At 46.4% G+C, this 26,449-nt stretch overlaps 1 protein-coding gene across 1 annotated transcript in view; it reads right to left on the bottom strand.

Annotated features, from left to right (window-relative positions):
- Positions 1–25,836, bottom strand: part of Tarbp1 (tRNA guanosine 2 -O-methyltransferase TARBP1) — a 54,661-nt gene extending 28,825 nt beyond the window's left edge. The window contains exons 1-12 of the mRNA XM_026412747.2: positions 22,941–25,836; positions 18,933–19,030; positions 17,829–17,898; positions 15,557–15,705; positions 14,508–14,560; positions 12,464–12,561; positions 10,265–10,400; positions 9,728–9,824; positions 9,381–9,470; positions 4,080–4,218; positions 1,941–2,040; positions 1,054–1,226 (exon numbers count right to left, since the gene is read on the bottom strand). Of these exons, the coding sequence (XP_026268532.2) occupies positions 1,054–1,226; positions 1,941–2,040; positions 4,080–4,218; positions 9,381–9,470; positions 9,728–9,824; positions 10,265–10,400; positions 12,464–12,561; positions 14,508–14,560; positions 15,557–15,705; positions 17,829–17,898; positions 18,933–19,030; positions 22,941–23,823 (2,086 nt within the window). The 5' untranslated portion in view covers positions 23,824–25,836. The remainder of the gene's footprint in view (positions 1–1,053; positions 1,227–1,940; positions 2,041–4,079; positions 4,219–9,380; positions 9,471–9,727; positions 9,825–10,264; positions 10,401–12,463; positions 12,562–14,507; positions 14,561–15,556; positions 15,706–17,828; positions 17,899–18,932; positions 19,031–22,940) is intronic.
- Positions 25,837–26,449: the final 613 nt, after the last annotated feature.

Here is a 26,449-nt window from a genome sequence, read left to right as displayed (position 1 = left end):
TGGAATAGTACAGTTTTTAACATCTCAATCACACCTCGATGAAGTGGTTTTAAAAGAGCATCAGTGTCATTAAAGAGCACCAGCATATGTGGGAAAAACCTTTTCTAAACTGTATGCAGGTGAAAAGGAAAAGTCAAAGCAGGGTCGTGGAGGAGGCCTGAGGAGCAACAGGCCAGCTCACCCAGGGCGGGCCCAGGGCCCAGGTGGTGTGGTCACCGTGCGTCCAGCACACATGACCCCACACGCTCACTTGTATCAAGCATTGCCAGGACTTTTCAAAGCGCAAGACCTCACCCAGTGCTGAGAACCCAAGGACAAACAGTCACTGTCAGGACACGCTGAAAGGATCAAATCGATTCCTTGAAGGAGCCAAAAATCTAACAAGTGACTGTCGAGTTCACAGCAGCCGGTTTTGCTCCCATTAGAGAGGATATCAAAATTTTGATACTAGACTCAATATTTCATAAACATGAGTTCAGATCTAATCATATCAATATCACTAACTTTTATATATATATATATATATATATATACACACACACACACACACATATAAATGAATTTTTAAACAGTAAATTTCTAAAATTACAAATGCAATTGGTCAGAAAAGGTTGGAAGCTGAGGTTCACACATCAAAACTCTCATCTCTGAAGGCCACTAGGTCTCCGCTGTTGCCCGTACATCTTAGCCAGAGTGGAGCAGTGTGCTCGGTGCCTTCACCTACACCACGTGTTTCCTACACCATTAGAAGCAAAGCAAGCGCAGGATCACCCCCTCACTCACGCCTCAGCCTCCTGCTTCCCACAGCATCTAGCTTGGTGGCAACTGGAAACAGACCCTGATAACCAGATGTGACAGAGTGACCATTTTCAGTGGTCTGGAAATTAACAAGCAAAAGCATAAGTTTTTTAAAAAAGCAAATGAAACACTGTAACATGCAGCGTGACCAGTACCTGTCACTCACTGGAGCCCAGATCCCTGATGCCCACACCCCCAGGAGATGCTCTCCTTCTCCTGAATGCAGCGACCCACCGAGCAGGACACTGTCCTCACCTTCCTGGGCGCTGGAGCCCCTCGACGTGCATGTGTGCAACAACATCAGTAGCAGCTGCAGACACCGGTCAGTCTTGGGCACTGGCACATAGGCATTTGTACCGAACTTCATCAGGGCTCCCAGCAGGGGATCCAAGAACAGCCTCAACACGTTCTGTGTCCTCTGCTTTTCACTACACGTGAAAAAACATGCCCAAGTCAATCACCTCCAAAGCACAGGGGTTATTTCCCATCTGTACTCTGTGGGGTTGGTTAGCCGAGTCACATACAAGGTCACCCTGCAGATGACCAAGTACCCAGTACCCACAGTGAATCTCTCAGTCTCTACTTTCTCAATTATAGTGATTCTCTAGAGCAGAAAGCACAGGGCAGGACCACGGCTGCCACCCCCAGGCCCTGGGGAACCTGTACCAGCTTAGGCATAAGTCACCCTGAGGGCCTGCTTCCATGACACAGAGAAACAAGACACAAACTAGTCAAAAAGAACAGATGTGTTTAAAAAGTACAAAAAAAATTGATGTAGCTTTATCCTTATTATCATTTTTTAAAATTATGTATTTTACAAAGGAGTCAGATCCAGTAATGCCTTCCCCCAATCTTACGCTGGCCTCCCACAGCCCAATCCTCTAATGCTGGTAGAAAACCAGGGGGTTTTTACCTTCTCTAATTAAACATTAAAATGTTAAATTTAATTTAGTGTTTAACTTAGCAACCTAAAAGCACCAGTAAGTCCCCTTTCCTATGTACTGGCTGTTAATTTTAAACACTTCTTCGGAGTGTTACCAATGTCGTGGCCCAGTCCCAGGACCAGCTAGCTCTACACGAGGCACTGAAGAGCCTGAACACGCATCAGATGTCTGATGGGTTCTTGTCACCAGGTCCATTACCTGTATTGGGCCTTCTTTCCTTCCACATCCACCGCCAGCAATACCATCGTGGCCGTCAGCCGGGCCTCTAGCCCATCAGGCATGAGGCCGCCTTCTCCTGCTGAGGGACAGAAGTCGAGGTTTACAAGGCATTAACAAAACCTTTCAGAGACACCGCTTCAGAGGCAAAACAGCTAAGTGACAGTTCCTTCTCATGTTTATACTAGAGCAACAGCCATGGCCCGCGAGGGTCAGTATCACATGCTCAGGGTGAAAACAAAACCAACTGCACGTGTGCTGCATGCCTCACACTGATCTGCGCACCGACCACACCATGGTCCCCATGCCTGGGAACCTATAGGCAGCACGGGAGGAAAGCAGCAATCACACGCTAGGAAGGACACAGAACCAGAACCCCGAGAAGAGGAGCAGGTGCCACAGCAGGGCACTGCCCTGGAGGGTAGCAGGAGCAGGCTCCCTGAAGAGCAGGCTCTGATGACTGGACGGCTGAAAAGGACCAGCTAGGTGGGAAACAAGACCTCCAAACAAGGAGAGCGACCAGGGCTCTGCAAGGGGAGGGCCTGCCCATTCCAGGACACAGCACACCCAGCAAGCCACCATGGTCCTGGTGGGACCAGGACTCCCAGCAGAGGAGTCTGCCCTCCAGGAAGCCTCTGAAGGCAACCCACACAAGAATGAGGGGAAATGCTTAAGGTAGAAATTAGCATTTGAAAAGATTTCCCCAGAGAAACAGAGCAAGGGTGAGAAGAGGCAGAGGGGAGGCAGAGGGGAGGCAGGGTGGAGGCCCGAAGACCAGGCTGCAGGCCTCCACCCACCTCTACGGGCCTGACAACTCTCAAGGAAAAGCACAACAGAGAGAAATGTTCCAAGAAAGATAAACTCATGCATGCTGAAAGGATAATTATCTGATCATTTAAGACCTATGCCAAGATCAGATTAGAGAAATCAGCAAATGAAAATGAGCTGGTTTGAGACAAAGGAAATTTAGGACACATTAAATTCAAAGATGCAATTTTACCAAATTATCGCTAATGACATTAATGAAGGGGAAGCATTAGAAATGTAAAAAGAATTCTAATTAATGAGCCTGCTAAGACTCTTTCTCTCATACTGTCCTCAAAGAAGGGGTCTTTATAAAACTGCTCTTCAGTGGCTGGGGATACAGCTCTGTGGCAGAGAGCCTGCCAGGCACCTGTGAAGCCTGGGCTTGATCCCCGGCACGCAAACACAGACCAAATCCTGGTCTTCACTAAGTATGTGATAAAAAGAAAAAATTAACAACACCATCCATTCAAAAAAAGTTTTCTCTAAAACTGTTTCTTGTAATCAGCGCATGCTAAAGGGAAACTCTGAAAACAAGAAACATCAATCTGTGTCCACGTATTTTCCATTACACAGATTCCAAAACACGTCTGTACATCTAGCTCCAGGATCAGTGCTGTAGAATAAATTAATCCATTTAATTTATTTCGGAGCAGCCTAGGCATCCAGCAATGGATGAAAAACATATGGAATATACACTAGAGTTTTATTCAGCCATAAAGAAGAATGAAATCATGTCACTGCAGGAAAATGGACGGACTTGAGACCATCGTGCTAAGTGAAATGAGTCAACTCTGACCATCAAGGGTCACATGTTTCCTCTCATGTGCAGAAGCCAGAGAGGAAAAGTAAAAGGGGAGGGGGGGTCATCAAAATGGAAGGGAAACCAGTGTAGGAGAGGGGGAGGAGGAAGGGAGGAAAGGAACTCTGGGGAGGGAACTGGCCACATCACATTGTCACACTGTGTGAGGACAGATCCCACCACTGTGTACAGCTACAATGCAGCCACAAAAAATATGGGGAAAAAAATTACCATATGTGAGAAATAGAAATTATTAATGAAAAATAAAGTGTCCTTGTGTCCAATTCCTACTGTGGTGACTCAGCAGCTTTTGGACGTCTGAAATAGTGTGACATCACAAGTCTCAGAACAGCTGAAGTACAAACAGGGGGCAGAACTTCTGCTACTCACACGATCAGACTGAAATTCAAGTTCAACATCAGCAAATCATCACACATTTGCTTCAGAATCTGAGAGGCCAGTGAAGCTCTCTTGGAAAGCATCTGGCTCGGTCCACACACAGCCCTCAGACTCACCTTCCCAGGCAGGGGACCTCACGTACTCCTGGACAAGGTTCTTCACGTATGTGGCCAAGGATGCCTCCTGCAGGCCCTGGGAGCCGCTGGCAGAGGGTTGCCTGAAGTACAGCTCGTTCTCACGCAGCCAGTCACAGAGCTGGGAGGGGACACGGAATGGATGGCTTAAGTCTACCTGAACACAGCCTTGCTGGTGTCCCTAAGCCAGCTTCTTTCTTCCATAATAAACTGAGCGTAAGTCCTCAGTACAACGGCCCCATGACGCTCTCAGGGGACAGCGCAGGACTGCATACAGTCTACATGCACTGTGCGTTCAGTTGATGGCTCACTCATGAGACACAGCTGACCACCTGACAGGACAATGTCTGTACCACTAACACAACGAAGCGTACCTTCCGAGAAAGCATTCTTAAACAACGTCTTTATACAAAATAGCACATTATATAAAACAAATCACAATCGTAAATTAAGACTCATTCCAGCTTCCTATATGAAAATAAGAACTTTTATTTTTGAAAGAATGTAAGAGTTGATGAAAATTGCACCTAAAGTTTCCTACCCTTCTCACAAGCTTATTTACCATGTGTACGTATTAAAAAATACTGACTTAAAAGAGAAATGCCATTGCAGCCCTACTCCATTACATCTCTTAGAAGTCCAACAAAAATAAAAGTCACAGGATTTCACAATTATTCTCTGATCAGATGTAACTGTGAATTTGAACATTAATCAGTATGAATTTTAATGCGAATTTAAATATGTTTTTACAGTGTCTTTCTTCATGTACACTTCAATAAATGAGTTCAAATATGAAGGAAGTAGCCTGATGTGGTGGCACACGCCTGTTATCCCAGGAGGTCAGAGGCTGAGGTAGGAGGATCATAAGTTCGAAGACAATCTCAGCAACTCAGCAAGGCCCCAAGCAATACAGTGAGACCCTATCTTTAAAATTAAAAAAATAAAAAAGGGCTGGGGATGTGGCTAAGTGTTTAAGAGCCCCTGAGTTCAACTCCTGGGAAGGAAGGAAGGAAAGAAAGAAAGAAAGGAAGGAAGAAAGAAAGGAAGGAAGAAAGGAAGAAAGGAAGGAAGGAAGAAAAGGAAGAAATGAAGGAAGGAAGGAAGGAAGGAAGGAAGGAAGGATGGAAGGAAGGAAGAAAGAAAAGAAAGGAAGAAAGAATGAAAGGAAGGAAGGAAGGAAGGAAGAAAAGAAAGAAAAAAGAAAGGAAGAAAGAAAGGAAGGAAGGAAGGATGGAAGGAAGGAAGAAAGAAAAGAAAGGAAGAAAGAATGAAAGGAAGGAAGGAAGGAAGAAAAGAAAGAAAAAAGAAAGGAAGAAAGAAAGGAAGGAAGGAAGGAAGAAAGGAAGAAAGAAGGAAAGAAAGAAAGAAAATAATTATGTAATCAATCTCCCTTTTAAAAAGAACATTTAAAAATATTTTTTGCATCTGTTAAGGTCATCCAAAGTTACATGTAAGAGGCAAAATAACTAGATTGTTGACATAATAATAATACATTACAAAGTCAAGGGTACAGCCAGCTTGACCTAAGACATACTCAGGCCAGGCTGCGGGTGTGGCCTGAATGTGCAACAAGGGTTCCTTTGACAGAAGCGTGGACCCCACTAGGGCAGCCCTGAGAGGGTGGGGACTCTAAGAGTGGGGCTCAATGGAAGGTGACCAGTCAGCAAGGCTTCAATGGTGTCAATCTCATGGAGTGGGTTCTCATGACAGCAGGCTGTCACACAGCGAAGCCATCGCACAGATGTGGCCCTTCTGCCTGGGCCAGCTCCCTTTCCATTCCTCTACCATGTTCTAACAGACAGAGGGGCCTCTTCAGAATGCCAGAACCACTCTGTCTGGACCCTTTAGCCACCAGCACTGTGGGCCTAAAAACCTCTTTGTAAAGTACACAGCCTCAGGTATTGTATTTTGTTATAGCCACATAGACAATTCAATACATAAACATGTACTGATTCAGTACATAAGTACTTCCATTATTAAACAAACAAACAAACAAAAGAATAAAATTTGGGTTCATCCACAAGCCACCAGACCATAAGCATCCAAGGACAGCCACCATGTTTCTCTTGCTGCCCGGCAGAATGCCTGGCGTACAGAGGAGGGTGGTAAATAGTCCTCAGTAAATGAATTCAAGGTATCAGGAGATCAGCAAAGCCAGCTACAGGAAAGTGAGAGGAAGAGGAGGAGGACGGAAGCAGATGTGAATGGATTACAAAACCCAAAATTAAGTGGAGCAAATAAAGACCTGGATCCTTAATAAAAAAAAAAAAAAAAAACATAAAACAGAAAGGCCTGGCTTGTTGAACCAAAGGGAGGACATGTAGCAGCAGACACTTGGACTCAGCCCAGGGATACATGCACTTTCCCACTCCCACCTCACGCTCACACCAGACGGCAAGATGAACTCAGGTGGACTAGAGCCCACAGTGTGCAAACCAGACCTGCCAACTGCAGGGCGAGGCCTATGGGGACACCTGAAGAGACACTTCGACCATCAGACCCAAGGACAGGAGACTCGTTTACTGGGTATTTGAAATAAACCCCTGCCCCTCACTCAAGTTTTTTAGGTGCAAGGGGCTAAATCTTAGGCCTTATCTTTTGGCAGTACATGCTAAAATACTTATAGATGAAATAAAATCTGATAGGATTAGACACAGAATAATTAAGAGAGGAAGGAAGAAGAGAGAGAGGTCCTAGGTGAAGAAAACCGGCCATAGCAGTGATGGCACTGGATGATGACAGACACATAAAAGCTGTTAGACTCTTTAAGGATTTTTAAATTTTCCTAATAAAAAAAAAAAAAGTTAAGAACAAAAATGAAAACTAGATGAAGAAGTGTCCAACCTCAACAGACACAAAATCACACTGAGATGACCTTTCTCTTCCACTGGCCTGGAGAAAGTTCAAGTGTTCAAAGAGAAACCCAAGCAGTCTGCAGTGCATGGCACAGCAATACCCAAAGATACCCAGGCCCTCATCCCTGGAAACCATGAATGTCACCTTCTGGGAAAAGGGTCTCAGGCCATCATTCAGTGGAGGATTCCAGTAAGGAGCCCTGCATTACCTGAGGACCCCCTGGCTCTCATGAACACCAGGCAGAGACTTGAAAATGCTGGTCTGCTGGGCTGGGAGGGGAAGGGCTGCAGCTCTAGAAGCTGGGGTGAGGAGATGGTTCTCCCCGAGAACCTTGGTTTCAGCCCATGAAACTGACTTCAGACTCCCAAGCCCCAGCAGTGAGTGAGACAAACACATGCTATCTTCAGCCACTCCATCTGTGGTAAGAAAACTAACACACATCCATGGGGGACACATGGCCACACCCCCAGAACCACATATGCACTTCACCTTACCAGCAATCCCACTCCTAAGAACCTGTCCTACAGGCAGATCTGCAGAAGTGAACAACAAGATTACCTAGGCACCTTCTCTGTAAAAGCAAAGACTGGTCAAACAGGAGCCCAGGATTGGGGAGCTGAAAGAAGAGAGCACAAGGACCCAGGGGACACTACACATGCACAGCGTGAGAAAGGCCTCTGCATGCTGACTGAAACTCATGAGGGCGCTTTAGTTAAAGTCTGAAGGGTGGCACGCAGAGTCTGCATCAGAAGCTACCACTTCTTTAGGGACAGGCAGGGCAGAAGAGCAAGAGCAGCAAGATGTTCCTGGCCAATTATTTCAATCTTCAAACCATAGAGATTCATTACCTAGTCAGGCAGGTGAAGCTGAGTGTATAAAAACAAACCAAGAAAAGTTATTTGCAAGATACATAACTTATCAATACCCTCAATATTAAAAAAAAATTTATTCAAATAGAAAAAAAAACACTAAAACCCCTAAAAGAAAATGCAGGAAGGATGGAAACAGACAATTCACAGAGGATATACGAAAAATAAGAAGCATGAGAGTGTCGAAAACACAAGGTAATCAGAGAGAGACAAATGCTCATCTACCAGTGGTGAGAGCTCCCAGGGGGAGGCGTGCAGGCCAGGGGGCTGTGTGGTGATGTGGACACGCACCTCCAGACCCCCAGGCTCCCCTCTGTCCTGCAAGAACGTTAAGATGCTGAGACCCAGCAGTGCCAATCCTGCGAACCCACCCTCTAGAGAGGTGTAGGTAGATAAGTCAAAGCCTGTGGGAACATGCCATGCTCAGTATGTTTATGAGAGCAAAAACTGTAGCCAGTCCAATGGAGAGCTGATTAAAACCAAAATATTTCATTAACTGAATTTTTAAATATCACAACTTAAGATTATTAGCAAAATGCCAAAATACTGAGATTTATGAAAACAAAAAATAAAATTCAAAACCGTGCAATCTTAATTACTGTAAGAATATCTTATGTAACAATATATTAATTCATCTTTTTAAAAATACACGATTAGCCAGGCACAGTGGCACACAACTGCAATCCCAGTGGCTCGGGAGGCTGAGGCAGGAGATCATGAGTTCAAAGCCTTAGCAAAAACGAGGCACTAAGTAATTCAGTGAGACGCTGTCTCTAAATAAATAAAATACAAAAAAGGGCTGAGAATGTGGCTCAATGGTTGAGTGCCCTTCACTTAAACAAAAAGCAAGAAAGAGTACATATGTTCATGGGAAATAAAATTAAGGAACAAACCAAAATGTATGGATTCAGTTTGACAACAAACATTACAGGTGGTTTTTGTTTATTTACATGGTTCTATATTTTTTCTAATTCCATATAATTAGTTGCATCACGATTAAGACAGTGAATTCTAGTGTTTAAAGGCCTCTCACTGACCCTCCTTAATTCCAGTTGATCCACACACTGGGATCAACTCATCCTCCTGTACCCAAGGCAGGTTTGTCACACCTCCTGTCACACCATCCAGGCAGGTCCCTCATTCCTCTCCATAAACGATGGTCCCAACGGCCCTCAAAAGGAAATCACTCCTCCTCAGTAGTCTCTTAGGCACCGAACAGACATGTTTTAAATGTATGGTTCCTACCCTTAAAAGAGGTAGAACTCAAGCAAGTATATAATAAAAAAGAGCTAAAATCAGTAAATTAATAGTGTGAATTAAGTCCCATTTAAAAAAAAAAAAAAAAGAGGTGGCGGCGGCAGCCAAGCTGTGCAGAGTCCCCTGAAAACAGAGGTGGTCAGCCCTCCCCCACAGTCCCAGCTCCACTCGAGGACCACTCACAGAGCCACAGAGTCCCTGCTGGCAGGCCACAGGGTGATCCTGGCATCCTACCCACCAATCAGGAGCCAACTCAGAAAGTGAGTTTATAAAGCTTCGAAGCGCTCAAGTGTGGTCTTACCTCTGTCCACAGCAGAGTTCCTCGTCCTAAGGATTCCTCCTGTCTCAGAGACATGAGGAGTGCAGAGACATCGCAGAGGGACACTTGCTCCTAGGCAGGGAGTTTGAAGAGTACTGTTTAGTATTTGTAAGTGAAAGGGATGACCATCATGTGACCTGGTTATGATAGAGCATCTCCAGTTACTCACTCTGCACACGGGCCTCCCATCCCCAGGACAGGGTAAATTCACCAAAGTTCCCAGGGCCCGCAGAGCTACAGCCTGCTGAAGGTGCGGGGCCAGGCTGCTGCTCCTGTCCACAACCACACCCTGAGACAGACCCACAAAGGGAATTTGGAGGGTCACTTACCACGTCCACCAAACGCAGAGCCGCCTGAAGTAAATAGCACTGTGCTGCGCCCCGCAGCAGGACCTGGTGTGTGATCATGGTGCACCGAAGAACATCCCTGCCACCAAACAAAGAGGACCCTTCCACACCCGCCACCTAGACACAGGGCAGCCCTTTCCACATTCCAAAGACAATGCTAACCATCAGTGACTACTGATATAACTTTACAACTTCAGTATGTAACAAATCTCTTCTAAAAATAAGACTAAAAATGAAGACTCTTTTAAAGTATGAATTTTACATTTTTTGAAACACACTCTAATCAATATTATGCATTGATATTTTATCTTTAGTTTTATACTTACCAATAAAAAAAATCTTGCTGGCCTTAAAATGGTCAAAGTCCAAGAGCACATATCTTGTACCCATTTAAAATTAGTAATTCATGAAACAAAGTGAGCTCAACTACATAGTGTAAAATCATTGACTGAGCCACATGCTTTGGACTAGAGGACAGGGAAAAACATGGACAGAAAAGGCAAACGAACAGTCCTATACCTGAGGGCCAGCAGCCCTTCCACTCCCAGGGCCTTGCACCGCGGGACATTCGCCAGAGCCCTGGACAGAAAGAGCACAGGCACCGCACACCAGTGCCTGCTTGTCATCTTCTGAAGGAACCTGAGCAGAAAGCCACCTGGAAAAAGGGGGAAAGGGCGTCTTTGTCAAAGAGTACCAGGGAGACGCTCAGTGCCCTAAGGTACGAGGGAAACACAATGCCATCCCACAGGTGACTCCACACCTGTGAGGACATCGAGGGTGGCGGGCTCCAGAGACCGGGGAGCGTGGAGTCTGGACCTGCGCACGGGCGTGCCAACAGAGCAGCCACCCGCACAGAGTGGGCTTCTCCAAGACACCATCGGCGTACCCTGTGACCCCACACCCAAGGGAACCAAAAACAACAGGCACAAACCATGCAAGTGACTGCCAGCCAACCAGGAGATGACAAGATGGGCATTGCCCACATGGTGGCATGAGCCAACCATGGGCAGGAAGGGTGACATCTGCATGAACCTCAGAAACATGGCTCAGGGAGAGGGGACGCCTGGCCGCAAGGTCCAGCTATAGCAGCAGAGTGGCTGGCGGCTGCCGGGAGCTGTGGGAAGGAGGGGGGGAGCTGCTACCAGCACGGAGGTCGCTTTAGGGCTGATGGAACACTCTGGAATCAGATAGGGTGGCAGTCGAACAAGTGTGAGGACAACCAACCACACTTGTTGGTTAATTAACAACACAGGACTGAGCCTGTGAAAGGGCCACTGAGAATTTCAATGAAGCTGTTGTTGCTTAAAAAAAAAAAAAAAAAATCCATGTTCTTTCAGTTTCCGTTTCCTTCCTATCTAGGAAGATAAGACACCCACAGCGCCATGGAGACGCAGGTCGCCATGCAGGTACACTTTTTGAAAAAACTAGCAGTAAGGCTTCAGCTGGCGGGAGCGGGAGGCTGGCCTGACCCTGGCCTCAGTAGCACACCTCCCTCATAGCTGTCCTACTGCCCTGGACTCCGACACTTCTCCCCAAGACTCAGGGATGGTGCTTTCCTTCCTCCTCCTCTGGACTGAGGGGGGGTCAGCCAAGGCCCTTTCTCAGATCAGCACTGTAGAAGGACTTTAAGAAAGCTCGGAATTGCCCATGGGGGTTATATGTATTTCATATCTTCTAAAGTAACCAACACAAAACTAGATATATTCACAGAAACTGTGACTGCAAAAAAAAAAAAAAATCACCAAGAACTGACCAAAGATTTCAACTCTCTCTTCTGGGCACACCAACCAAGTTCATGAAACCTCAGGGTGTGGAGACAGTGAGTTGCCTCACGCTCATCCCACGGACTTACCAAGCCCAGCTGAGCCATGAATGCCAGGCACCCTGACCCCACCTGGTGGCACTGGGGTGTGGCCCATGTGGGTGGCTGGAGGCCAGACACTACAACTAAAGCAGGGCTCCAAATTGAATTCTCCATCAACTGTTTTAAAAAAGCAAGCGAAACCACTGACTTTCTGTAAAACTTATAATAATGACTGAAACAGACCATGTTTCCCTTTCTCCTGAGTTTTAAACTGAAAGAATCATTGGTCATCTGGTCATCTGGCTTGCAGATTAACTACAAAGGACAAAAAAGCATCCCACAGCCTGGGTCAACTTCTAGCTCACAGAGCAGGACTGAAGGAAGGACCTGAAAGCACAGCATCCGGCTGCTCGGCCAGGGACGCCCACGGTACCTGCACCTGCGACCGCTCACTTCCTTGGGAAGAAGAGCAAACCCCCAATCTGAGTGGAAGGTGGCTTCTAGGACACAGGTCTCCTATAAAACACATGTATTTTTTCTTATCTTTCTAAGCCAGTGGCAACTGCAGGAAAACGGCCACAATGGATATTCTGTTCATAAGTGTTCTTTACAACCAGGGCCTATAGTTGTTCCATACAGTTCACTAATCTTGAACTGCAGAGCAGAAGGTCACAGAAGACCACCAAGCGCAGCACCCCCACCTCACAAAGGCTGATCATGCCAGCACCTCAGTGGCATATCTGCCAAGGCAGAGCGCCTGCTGGCTTAGACAGATCCTGGATGACCGTGACCAGTGGCTCGTCCTAGAGAGCACCAATGACAGGTAACATGGCAGTGCGCACACCAACAAGCTGATAACATCAAGAAACGGATAAAGTGTTCGAAAGTTGAAAAACCTCTTTTCTGACACATACTCTTTATTTCTTCTGGAAGAAGAGAAACATAAGTGACTAAAAACTTCTGTAACTTTAATCCCAATGGAGAACCACTTCCTACCAGCTGGCCTGGGGACCTACAGACAAAGAAGGGAGAAAAAAACATATTTAAATCCACTTACAAGTGAGTATATGCAAACCAGTCTACACAGACTTCGGCCCTAGAGTCTTTCTACACTAACATGATCAGAAAACCTGCTTTTTCTGAACCTGCCCTGAATTCTTCAGCAAAGTTCTGAGGCTGTTTCTGGTTACAGAGACGGCAGGGCTTGTGGGAAGGTGGGCAGGTGTCATGCCCCGCTAGGGAGGCAGGACCCACCAAGAGAGCCTCCACTTGGCCCCTGTACATCTAGCTAAACGGCCCCTTGAAAAGCAGTAGCCTAAAATGGCAAATGTAAACTCTATTTTATTGCTTCCAACATTGAATTCAATGACTTTAATTTTTAGGCCTGAAATTAAAAAAATTCATAGCAAAGACAGACATCGGTAATAAATGACGTCTGCTAGAGTGTCTAATTCTTGGCGTCTGCTGAAGCCACGTTTCTGCTCCATGCTTCTGCCAGGAGCACTGTCTGCTAACTGGACCCTGCAGCTCTGGGAAGAGCTGTGTCCACTCCTGGCAGCACTGAGACTCCCTCACTGGCCTTCCTGCTCCTCAGCTGTGCTCAGCTCAGAGCACACCCTACAGCAAAGACTTGGGCAAAGACTGAAGCTCACCAGCACATCAAACACTGCCATGCTCCCTTAATACTTACACACAGACACTGAGAATCAGCACAATGTGGCACTGACATCAGAAACTCTTACAGAAACTGGCATGGGGGGTTCTGTTTAGCAGCATACCAAACAGAACACTTGAGCTTTAAATTTTGTTAGTTGACATTAGAAAGACAACACAATTCAAAAGGAGGGCATTTTAAGACATAATTTAGGAGAACAGATAATTCTTCAAAAAACAAGGCCAAGGCACAACCCTGACCAACACTACTCACAGCTAAGTTTCTCAAAAGGTAGATGTGGCAAATAAGTGGACATTTTATGAATCGTGACAGTCACTGTCAATGGTGGAAAGGAAAAAGGTCAGAAGTGACCCTGCAGTTCTGGACTGAAGTTGGATATACTGGAATGAATCCATGGTTCTTAGGATGGACAGACAGGTAAATCGATGGGTGGGTGGATGGATGGATGGACAGACAGGTAAACAGGTGGATGAATGGATGGATGGGCAGATAGGCAAATGGATGAATGGACAGGTGGATAAATGGATGGATGAACAGATGACAGATGGATGAATGGGCAGATGGATGGACAGGTGGATGGATGGATGGATGGATGGGCAAATGGATGGATGGATAGACAGGTGGATGAATGGGCAGGTAGATGGATGAATGGATGGATGGATAGGTGGATGAACAGATAGATGGATGAATGGGTGGATAAATGGATGGACAGCTAATGAAATAAATCTATATGGCTAACTCTGGTCAGCAAACAGACAAGGAAAAAGCTGCACACACCAAGCACACAGGTAGAGGTAACAATTGAGCAAACATGGTGGAACATTAACATCTGGAGAACAAGGATGAAGATAAGTGGGAATTCTTTATATTATTCCCAGAACTTTTCTACTGGTGTGAAACTTATGGGAAAAGAAAAAGTTAAAAGAAAAAGAAAAAAAACAAGGTTCAAAGTGTTAGTTGGCCAAAGTCACCACAATTTTCAGAGCGGCAGAAAGCAGGAGCAGGCAAAGAGAATGAGCTATATAAAATATGGCTCTCAAAAGCCCAAAATGAAAGAGTTCACGGTAAAAGGAACAAGCAAGAAGGAACATGTGATGTAAATAATAGAAGGTCAGAAGAATAACAAATACAGCACTATAAGATTTAGGGGAAAAATGCTCATTTTCCATAAGGCAACATAGGTTATGCACTAAACAGGTTAAACAATCTGGTTATGCTTCAAAATGTCAAACCTATATGTCAATACGTCGTCCTGCATTACTGCTAGGTGACAGAATGCTTACCTGCCATAGAGAGAGCTCTCTGAAAGGGCATCCATTAATGGTCCAATAATAAACTGAAAAAAAGAGAGAGAGAGGCAGTGGAGTTTTAACTGCACATGTGGAAGGTGACACCCCCCCTTGGGGCCCACGAGGAGGCAGAAGAACTGTGGTCAGCAAAGGGACTCTCATGCAGCAGTGAACTCAAGAGGGTCCTGGGGGAACCCTAATTCTACCAGAATGACAAAAAAAGGACAGAATTTTCCCACCCATAAAATCCTACAGCACACTAGGGAGTTCACACTGTGGGTCAGAAAGAAGAGACACCTGGGAAACAAAGACAGTAACAAGAAAAACAGAGACACTCAGGGAGGACTGAGCCCCACGCTCAGTGGGGAGATTCACATCCCAAAATCCTACTTGACACTAGTCAAAAAAGCAAGCTCATGTGAATCGGGAAGGAGACACAGAAAAATGATGCGTGTCCAACAGAAGAGCACAGACCCAGGGGACTGGAAGAACTGACCGGGCCACCTGTCAATCAAAGGGGCTTACATGCCCCAAGGCAGGGATCTTGAGTCACAGGGACTATGCCATGCTCCACTGTGTGGCTCCTAACAGTCAGAGGTCAGACTCTAAGGAGTGAAACCAGGAGGCCAGCTCTGTATAACACAGGGCAGCAACACAGCTGGGGGACACTGTCACGCAAAAGCGTCAACATCAGCTCTCACACTCTGGACAGGTGGAGTCTGAAGAACAATGGCAGAGGACTACTTCCTTACGAGGGCCACGTTGCAGGCGGCCCCCAGTCAGTGTGTCAACAGATGACACAGCTGTTCCCAAGCAGGGTAGGGTTACCATTGGCTCCCAGGAGCCTAGTTTGAAAGAGCCATGGTCCCCCTATTCTTCTAAAGTTAGAGCTGGTTCAGAGAAACAGGGTATGCTGTGTGCACTCTGTAACTGAAAGTCGCTGATGCGGTGTCCCAAGCGCTTTCCTGAGACCATGGTGACACGACAAAACAAATGCATGTCCCTCTCCTGGCAAGGCAGCGAGGAGGGAGAAGGTGTGTTACCTCGGAAAAGTCTGGTGAAAATGGAAGACACTCAGATTCATACAGCTCCAGAAAGTGGAGAACACCTTCTTTGGCCAGGATTTTATTCTCACTTTCAAACATTCTTTTATAAACACACATGTGCCAGGAGGGGTGAAATAGCCAGCAGCCTGCGGAGATAAACATTTAATGCTGACACTGGGCCCTGTCCATGCACAGATATGTGCACAGACACGTTGCTTCACTATCGCTACGGAAGTGAGTTTGCTTTACTACATCCAAGGGCGTCTGCTAAATAACCAAAATAATGTTGGTGTTCAGAATTCTGTATTCAGATAGGTTCATTTAAAGGACTACAAACAAATGTGAAACATGCTTCGGTATACAAAAATAATGTTACCCCTCGTGGGCAAGGGGGAGCTTCAGATCTGGGGTGCTGCTTTCAACCAGCTCTCTGACCCACTTCAATCCAGTTTTCCTACAGGAATCTGAAACCATCACTTCCTCTGCTTAAACCCTGGAGCAGCTTCCCACTGCTCCCAGGAGGCTGGACAAGCCACGGACTGACAAGCCACAGTTCCAGGGGCTTGTGCTGTCTCCCTGTAGGCGCTTAGACAGCACACCCAGCAGAGGCCTCCGCTGAACACCCCGCACCCTACACTCCACCTCAGCCTTCTCTGCTCCTTCCAAAGGACCTAAAATCAAACCTCGTTTTCCATAGAAGACAAAACTCTAGTGAAAAGGCACTGCACCTCTCCTACCACTCTGTCCCCTGTGCTTAACATGAACTGCCTGCTAAGTAAATATCTATTAAGTGAAAATGTAATTGAGTGAGCAAATGAAAGACAGAAAAACTGTGTACTTTAGAGATATTTTTATGACTCATGAAATTTCCTTTAATTCTAGTAGGAAAAAATATCCGGGATTTTTAATTCATGACATTCTATAAATAAATTGGTCATTATTTGTAATTTATATGAACATGCTTGTTCAACTCTGGCGGTGGTAATTTTTCAAAATCGGTCACTGTTATTTGATTTGGTTTGCCAAGAGCTGTGGGCAAAATGTGGTAATAAGAGCATCATTTTAATAGTAAGTGCATGAGTGCAGCCACAACAGGATCCAATTAAATGCTAGCCCCAGGTGGGGACATGGATGCTTATGGTCTGTGAAAAATCCCAGCATCTCAGGAAACAGCTACTGCAATCAGCAGAGAAAAGCTCAATTCCTTGGGGGTCAAACTATTAAAGTCATAATTATCTAGAGCAGGCGCTAAAACCCATTTACCCAGGTTAATCCTCATGTGTAAACACAATAATGCAGCACTTTATCATTCTTATAAATATAAAACACTGTTGGCCTGAATTTAGCTGTTTCATTGATCTAAACTCAATTTCACAAAATAATTTTCAGAAGCTCAAGTTTCACCGTATTTCTCCTAGAAAGTTCTCCTAATGCAGCGGCAATCAAAGGCTTAAAAAACATGTTTACACTTATATTCTAGAATTTTCTTTTCCAAAGAAGGCTAAAATACATGACTATAATAGAACCCCAATGCTCTAACAAAAAGATAAACATATGTTTATATATGTAATAGATATAGAGAATAAAAATGGAGGGGCTGGGGATATAGCTCAGTTGGTAGAGTGCATGCCTAGCATGCACTAAGGCTCTGGGTTCAATCCCCAGCACCTCCACAAAAAAAAAAAAAGAAAAAAACAAAAAACCCAAAAATGGAAAGCAGTCAGGGTGTATATTCCTATCAAAGAGCTCTTGTTAACACACAACACACACCATCTTTAAAGCTCTAAGAACCATCCCTGTCTTTTAAGGACCTACTGTGAAATGCCTGTGGACGCCAGGACTATGGCACCTGGTTGAGGCATAGGACACACATCCGCAGTAGTGGGAAGGGCTTCATCCCACAGCTCTTTCCCTTATAGACATGCATGGAATTTTTCATGACCAAAAGTTAAAAAACCAAATTAATCCTAGCTCTGAACTACAGAAAACCCTGCCACCACTTAAAGCTATTTAAGGAGATGGTCAAAGGTGGCACAGACACTACTGAGTGTGACGAACCTACAGACAAAGGGACCTAGCGTCTTATCTGCCTGTCGACAGCTGCCATCACTCGGCAGCAACACTACAGATGATTCATGTTTTCTTCCTTACATTGTAGTAATTTTTCCCAATTTTCTACAATAAATAGGGATTAGTTATAAAATCAGGTGGTACAGGGGGACTAGAAATATTAGTTAAAAAAAAAAGCAAAAAAGAAAGTGATCATTACCATGTTCCTCTGACACTGCATATTCAAACAGATTGTTTAGCTTTGGTAAGACTGGCTTTATAACATGTATCTAAAAATAAGAGCAAAGAATCACATGAAATGGAAATATCTTTAAGGACTCAGGCGTCTATTCGTTGACAGCAGACCTTGTGACTTTACCCTGGTGAAACTGGCCTTGGGGGCCTGATCCCTCCACCTCTGGACCATGGCACGACTCCAGTCCTCCGGCCTGAGGTGGCAGAGCCAACCCGTGCAGCCCAGAGCCCAGTTAGGGTGGTGCCTACACTCACAGCCAGCAGCCCATGTGATGGCAGGGCATCCTGACTGACCTGGAAGCAGGAAGGGATGGACCCAGAGGTTAAAAGAGAGGTACTGAAGCTTTCTCCAGTAACTCAAGTTATGCTAGGTCAGCCTGCGGAAGTGCAGCCACTTCCCAACTCAGTGTTCCTCCTGCCTGGGGCCATGCTCTGGCTCTTTTGCTAGATTTGACTTAGATGTCCTTCAAAGTATGCGCAAATCTGAGTTTCTAAAATAAGTAGTGGGGGTTTTATGTACCTACAGACCAAAGAAACCCCACAAGTTTACTTGATTCAGAAATGCTTCTCACCCTGGATGTCCAGCTCCTCAGCACCTGAGTCATTCTCCACTTTGATCCACCAACAATGCTTGGTGCACAGGTGGACTGACATCTCACAGGACTCTGCAAGGAAGCTGGCCCCTTGGACTGCGACTTACAGATTGGACTTACACACCAGGGGACAGCGGCAGAGACACTACCTGGGAGCTATCTCAGTCCTACTGAATCAGAAGGTCTAGGGCTGGGGCAGTAGTTCATATTTTATAACAAGCCCTCTAGGTGACGTTGATGTTGAAGTTTGAGAATGCCAAGGGAAGTCAAAGATGGTAACATGAGTCAGCTGAAAGTATTCTTCACTTTCCTGAAATAATTTACATGCTCTTGTAAATTGCATTTGTGCCAGAAAACAAAGGACACCTGGCTTCTATCATGCTATCTCTAAGTTGGTCTTTCTTCCCTACTTTTAATGTTTGAAAAAGAGAAAATCATGTGTACTATGGGATTTGCAAAAATATGAGAACACTTACCTGATTTCCTTCTAGAGTTTCCATGATTAAAATATAATTTTCCCAAAATTTTAGAAGCTCATCTTTTTTCTTCTCAGACCACCAAAACAGACTTGGGCCTAATACAGTTAAAAAAAAAATTAGTTATTTATTTTGCAAATCTAACAGTTTTCTTCATAATAGTAATTCTTACACTAATGCCATTATTACCAAATGTACTCTCTAATAAAGGAGGGTGTCCCTGCACCTAAACCTGGATAGGAAGTTTGGGAATCTCAAAAGGAGAAGTGTGCTGCTGTCCTCTGTTCATTAAGATAAGAATGACAGATCTGCACATATAAACTCAACTCACCTCCCCAAGACCCTCACTGTAACAGGAAAGGTTTTTCAAAGGCCAACATCCCAGAAGAATTGAAAAAAAAAAAAAAACGAGAAGGAAAATAGCAATAAAACTTAGAATTTAAAAATCAAACTGGAGAAAAGATAATTTCAAGTAGACACAGGGAAACAAGCAACAATTGGATCTGCACTGCACGATCCGCCATCAAAGGACTTGGCTGCTGCAGGAGCTTCCCCAGGTGCAGGTGAGCAGCTACGTTGAAGAGGATCCCATATCCAGGATTTGCTCACAGACTCAGGAACAGGATGCTTTAAAAGGGACATTCCAACAAACAACAAACAGATCTCATGAGAACTAAACTTGATAGCAAAAACAAGAAAGGGCTGGACATGAAAGAAATCACCCAGGGAGTAAAGACACAGAAAACCCTGGGAGAGAAGAGATGTTGTAGACCAATCCAGGAGGTGCCCAGAGCAGAAAACAGCAGGAGGAAATCAACAACAGAAGCACTCAGTAGGGGCCCAGGAGCCAGCACCAGCATGAAAGCAGACCTGTGGCCAAGCAGGGCCCAGAGCCTGACCTCCCACACAGGATCCAGGATCTCCTCCAGAGACTGTAGGTCTGCATCTTTAAAACAGAATTCTGCCCTCATGGAGCCATCAATCAAATGTGAGGACAAAAACGAGGGCATTTAGACAAGTATGGTCTCCACTTCTGCACAAAATGGAGACGGCCAAGAGAAAACACCAATGCCATGGAGAAAAAAGGCTGGATAAGCTACAAAATACTAAGCTTCTAGGGGGGGCCACCAGGGGAATTCCAAAAGACTCTCCAAGAATAGAGAAACCCTACACTGCTCTGGCTGAGCACCCAGGAAGCAGCAGCCACCAAAGGAGCACTTTCTAAAAACAGCATTTTAATGGGTTTTAAAGGTCAAGGGTGGGCTGGCACGACAGCTTGGAAGCCCTGGGAACCCCCAAGAGTCCATACCCACTCTCCTGCTGACCCAGCCTCCCCAAGTGCTCCAAGGAGGACCCTGGCAGGGCAGTGATCTCTTAAGAGTGGGTATGCAGGCCTGCCTTAGTCTGAGGGGCAGAGGGACTCACTACAGTGTCCTGCATGCACTACAGAAGAACTGCTGGTGAGCAACGCCAAGACCCCACAGCCACCCAGATTTGTGGCCGCAAGCCCTCCCATGCCTGCACCCTTGCCCTGCCCTGATGCCACAAAGACTGGCAGCCTCTGGGAAGAAGACCTGCAGCCTGAGCCTGCACTGAGATCTGGGGAAGGTCCTGCTCCTGCTGGCCACCTGACAGGGAGGGCAGAACACTGGTGCCCAAGGCCTCCCAGAGAACCACGCAGAATGCAGCTTACAAGGAGAGGGCACAGAAATTCTAAGCCTTCGCCAGGTGGGAGGCGGTTATGTGCCACTGAAGAGGGGGCAGAGAGAGCAGAGGAGCTGGAACCCCAAGGTTGAAGCATGCAGGGTCTAAGATAAGGCTAGAGAAGAAGAAACAGAAAGGCTGCCCCACCTCAAACCCAGCAGCCAGCAACAAACACGGGTAACCCTGGGGGCCTCAAAAGACCCCTGCTATGGCCCAGGCACATGGCTGTGGAAAGTTGTTGAGCCCTCCAGGACCCACACCAAGCACAAGGTGGCCACAACCACTGCCCGAAGGCAAGAACAAAACCAAACAGGGTGGCTTCGGCCACACACAGGGCCTAGGAAGCAGGGGTATACCCATCTGTCAACAGACACTGGCATAAGCTCTACTGATCCATAACACAGAGAAGTGGCTCCATGCCCTAAAGGTTAAACAAGCAGAACTAAACTCAGCTGTCCAGGTGTCAGACTGGCAAATCACTACACATTAAAGAACAAAATTGGAAAGGTGACCAATATGCTTAAGCAGATGAGCAGACGAGGGTCTTTAAGCTCAAGTGGAGCTGTGATCTCAGACACTTGGAAGGCTGAGGCAGAAAGATCACAAGTTTGATGCTACCCTCAGCAACTTAGTATGACCCTGTCTCACAAAATAAAAAATATAAAGGACCAAGGATGTAGCACCCCTGGGTTCAATCCCTAGGACTGCACAAAAATGTAAAAAAAAAAAAAAAAAAAAAAAGTTAAAATGGAAATACTAGAAATAAAAATGTTATCAACTGGGCTGGGGCTGTGGTTCAGTGGTAGAGCAATTGCCTAGCACATGTGAGACACTGGGTTCGATTCTCAGTACCACATATAAATAAAGAAAGTCCATTGACAACTAAAAAATATTTTTAAAAAAATGTTATCAGCCATAAAGGATCTTTTGATGGAATTATCAGACATGTCACTTTTAAAGATTTCATCCCAGGAAACTACAGAATGTACCATGGCAGTGAGTGAGATACTAAGTACAGGAAGCAGAAGCACCAACACAGGACTCAGGGGAAGGGACCCACAGGATGGTGGAGACAGAGCTAGGCAGCCAGCTGTCCCCAGGCACAGGGAGAAGCAATCCAGTGTCAGCAAGTGGAAGACCCTAGGGCAGCTCCTCAGGGAAACCCAAAATGCCTTCAGGTCTGGCTCTGGAAAGATCTAGACACCAGGCTGAGAACTCAGGGCTGAATCACGATTGGTGTGGAGAGAACCAAACACATTTAAAATGACAATTATAAGAGAAACTTGCAGGAATGGAAGCATGATTCAATTTCCTCAAAGTGTGATATAATGTACTACACTGATCACCTGTGAACAGCACCCACCACCATGTTAGTGCACAACACTAATTTAACCAAGAGCTTCACGGTGGGTTTTACAATCTAAGAAATGTTATTTCAAGTCACAGGGGTAAATATCAAAATATTCAGTATAATAAAGAGATAACAGTGTTTTCTTTCTGAAGCTGAGAAACTGGGGTATAGTATTAAAACCCCCTACAATAAATGAGTTTCACTTTGATAACTTTTTAAAAAAATGTCTTCCCAGTGAAAACTCTTAAGGATTGAGCACCCATCTGCAGATTGCTCAAATATTTAAAATGTTTTAAAATTATATGAAAGTCTAATTTCACAACTTTATCCAAACAAAAATTCTTTGTTGCAATAAATGAGTAGTAATTACAGTTGGAAAAACAAGTTTCTATTAAGACAATTCAGAGTCGATCTGTTTTTGACTTAGTTCAGAAACTTGAGACCATTGGATAAACCAATCAAAAGTTACCAACCCAAAGGCGGCAGGCCATGCTAGCACATCTCCACTTGTTCAGAGAAGCAAGGACTCAAATGTTTAAAAAGTACCCTTAAAAAGCTAACTTAAGAAACATGTTCAGCAAATATCAGTAAATCCTGCTCCTGAGAATTACCTAGTGACCTTTCCAAAGAATGATGCTAATTCTAACACACACGCCTCCGTTCATTTCCCGAGCACAGGTACATCTTTCAGTGTGGAAAGTCCCATCACGATACAGTGCCCACTTGGGTCTGTAGAATCCTGCATGGGTTCAGCCCAACAACTCAAAGGGCGTCGCATTCCACCTTGCTTGGGTCGACTGCTCCCGACCTCAGAGATTTGTCACTTGGCAGAACAGCCTCTGAAAAGAGGGTCCCAAGGCTGCCAGGCTCTATGGTGCCATGTGGAATGACCGAATTCTGAACAGCTTGCGGAAGCTAGCGGGATGGGTGGGGCTGGGCCAGGGAGCGAATACCTGTTCCCCCGTGAGCGTCGCAGGTACAGTCGGCACCCAGCTCCGCGGACACCTCCACGGCCCTCTGCAGCAGATAGCGCGCGCGCTTGCGCGTCAGGGCGTCCTCCGCGCGGCCCAGGCCCGTCTGCACCGTCCTCCAGAAGCGTCCGCAGCGCCGCGCGTCGGGGCCCACGTCGCGGGCGCCGGGCTGAGGCAGCAGCTTCTCGGCCAGGGCGCTCAGCACCTGCAGCTCTAGCCCGACGCGGTCCGGTTCCCAGGGGACGCCCGGCTCGGCCAGCGCGCCCCACACGGCCCGAAGCGCCGCCCCGCCACACTGACCCAGCGCCGGCAGCAGCCGCGCAGCCGCCAGCGCCCCCGCGTCCTCGGCGTTCCCGGGCCCGTCCGCGCCCAGCGCCAGGGCAACGGCGGCCTGCGCCACGCGCTCAAGCAGCGGCCCGTCCTCGCGGGGCCGCAGGCAGGGCCCGACGGCGGCCAGCACCTCCACCGCAGCCTCGACGCCCGGCGCGCACCGCCCGACCCGCAGGTCCCGCAGCGCCTCCTCAGCCAGCGCGGCAGCCAGAGGCGGGCCCCTCGCGAGCCGGGCGCACGAGCGCAGCGCCGCGCCCGCCGCCCGCAGCACGCGCCGGCGTTGGCTCGGCGGGCCGGGGTCGGGGTCGGCGCCGCCCGGGCACCCGCGCAAAAGCGGCACTAGGTACCCGGTGGCGACCTCGCGCGCCGCCTCCGGGAGCGCGCCCGGGTTCGTGCCCGCGTCCTCCAGCCGCTGCAGAAGGAAGCGCAGCGTCTCCACGCGCTCCACGGACGCTTCCCCTCGGCACAGCGTCCCGAACAGGGCCCGGGGGTCCCAGCTCTGCTCCAGCAGGACTTCCGCGAGCACCCCTTCCATCTGCCGCGCGCGTCGCCGATACCAAGCTCTGGGAGGAAGCCGAGGGCGTGCGCGAGGGCGTGCGCGCGCACCGGCCGGGCCGCCAGGACGTGCGCGTGCACCGTGGGGCCCAGGCGCGTGCACAGTGTGGCGTTCCTGCTAGGCCTTCACTGTGCTCTTGGGCTCTCACCAGCACTGTCCAGCCCTGTTGCCCCTGTGCCTTACTGTTTTGTAAGAGAAAGGAGAACTTCCTTAAACGTTAATGTAGTATATGTTCCAGGTGCATCGCGTTGTGATTGGAGTTTGGCTCCCTGGGGCCCTAAATCAGTCAGGCATGCCTGTGACACAGGCCAGAAGGTGTCACGGAAGGTGGACTTCGCTGTCACCTCAGAGCCTACTTTCAAAACTGTGCATTCAGGGAACCTCCCACAAAGACACTGACACATATCAGAAATGTATTCTGGACATCCGCTTTAAAATAGATAAGGAAAACACAAGGATGATTTAGCATCAAGGTGGGGTGAGTTCTGCTATGCATATGTGCTGGGAATACAGGTAGAGAGAAGATGCCCACACTGGCCCTTGCTTCCCAGTGCCCACACTCCAGAACAGAACTTCCCTTACAGTGCATGTGCTCACTCCCGCTGTACAGCTCAAAAACAGTCCATGCATGTGTCTGTTCTGTACTTATGACAACATCTACTACTAAATATGGAAATAGTCTTTCATATGTAAAGTCAGATAACTTTAATCTTAATCTTATCCATTATGTTTATCCTCTATCAAGCTCTTTGAAGGTTGGATCAGTCTATAAACTAAAGGGCAGATCTTTTTGGTTAAAAGGAAAAGAAAACCCATGTCACAGATCCAGTTAATTCCAGGGTTGAAACAGGAACCAGATCAACAAAGTGCACTGCAGAGGTGAGGTTTTCTATTTCAGTTATTCAATTTTCCCATTGAGACGAAATGCATAAATGGTTCTATTTTAAACCCACTTGGAATGTTAGCAAATACTGATGCTGCCTGTTATGGGTGATGAGTCCTACTTCCTCACATGTTGAAGTCTGAATAGGACAGAAGCACACTGAGGCAAGCATATAAAGCAGGATTTATGTAAAAAAGAATAACATGGACTTCTCCTGGGAGGGAGAAGGGGGCCATAGCTTATATCCTGGTATCCCAAGAAGTGAGGTGTTCTGCCCTTTTTATATGTCCCAGGCTTCCTTTGTTCTCCTGCCTTTTTCCTCTAGTCTTCCTCCTTCCTGCGTAAGTGACTAGACCCAGGAATGCTTGGTGGGATGGCCCAAAAGTGGGAATCAGGTTTAACAACATTAACAACCCTGTAGGGAGGGGCAATTCCTGGGACAGGTTACCTTGGCAACAGGTTGGAGCAGGGGCGGGTTCTTGAAAAGGGTGGAGGAAGGGCTCTGAAGGAACTAACATTTCAGTCCACAGCCTCCAACTTCCCAGACTCACTCAAAATTGGCCTCTTTGATCCGACCTGACTGGATTTATCTATCTATACTGACTGCCTGTCTAATTCTGGCTACAATACCAATTGCTTCCAACATCTAATGTGCCAATTATCATTTCCCTCAACATATACATATATCAAACATAAATGGGAAATAGTTTTGAGCAGACATTTAACAAATGAAGATAATGCAAATAACAAGCATTTGCAAAGGTGTTCAGCATCTTTAATCACCAGAGAAATGCAAATTAAACCCACCATGAGACACCACTTCATGCTCCTGAGAATGGCTCAAATTTTGAAAGACTGAATACATGATGTGGAAAAAACCAAGAAGGTGAAACAACTTGAACTGGAACATTAATGGTGCTCATAAGTGACAAGATTGCTTTGGAAAACTGTTTCTTATAAAATTGAAATATACTTACCTTTTAATATATTTGCACCCCTTGCTATTTGCTAAATGAAAATATATGCCAACAGGTCTTGCAGAACAATGCTTTGGCAACATTATAGCCAAAACCTTATAACAAATTAAATGTCCATCAGTAGAAGAATGATTCAGCAAATTGTACTTTATATAATAATGCTCTTTCAGCAAAAGAGAATGAGTTGCTAATTCATTCAACAAATACGAATAAATCCCAAAAACATTCTGTTGTTCAAAAGAAGCCTGACGAAGTCTTATGTCCTCACAGTCTAATTTATATGAAATGTAAAAAGAGAAAAGTAATCTGTGGAATAGGAATGAAAAGAGCAGCTGCTCCAGACATGGAGAGTCATGAGAACCAGGCTGGAGGGAAGCTTCTGGGTGACAGAAGTACTTCAACCTGGTCCTGTGTTGGTTACACGGTTTCACATTTGCCAAAAACCCTTGAATTGAACCCTTGAGATCCAGACATTCATTCTATGTAAATTTTACCCCCATTTTTGCAAATGACTTACACTAAAAGAAAAATAATGAATTGGCCTCTGTATTTATTCCCTGTTGCCTACAACACAAAGCCCATGCCAGGCAGGGCATGGAAGCCCATCAAGATCTGGTGGCCAGCCCCACAGCCTCATTCCCCGCTCAGCTCTGGTCCAGACTCACAGAACTCTCCTCTGTCACTCTCTTCTCTGCTAGAATGATTTCCACATCCACTTTCTGACTCCCTAAGATGGGCAGTGGTC

This window comes from Urocitellus parryii, chromosome 9 (genome assembly GCF_045843805.1).
Source record: "Urocitellus parryii isolate mUroPar1 chromosome 9, mUroPar1.hap1, whole genome shotgun sequence".
In the NCBI taxonomy this organism is placed as follows: Eukaryota; Metazoa; Chordata; class Mammalia; order Rodentia; family Sciuridae; genus Urocitellus; species Urocitellus parryii.
Note: the sequence above shows the minus strand (reverse complement) of the source record. Positions and strands in the feature narration are given on the sequence as shown.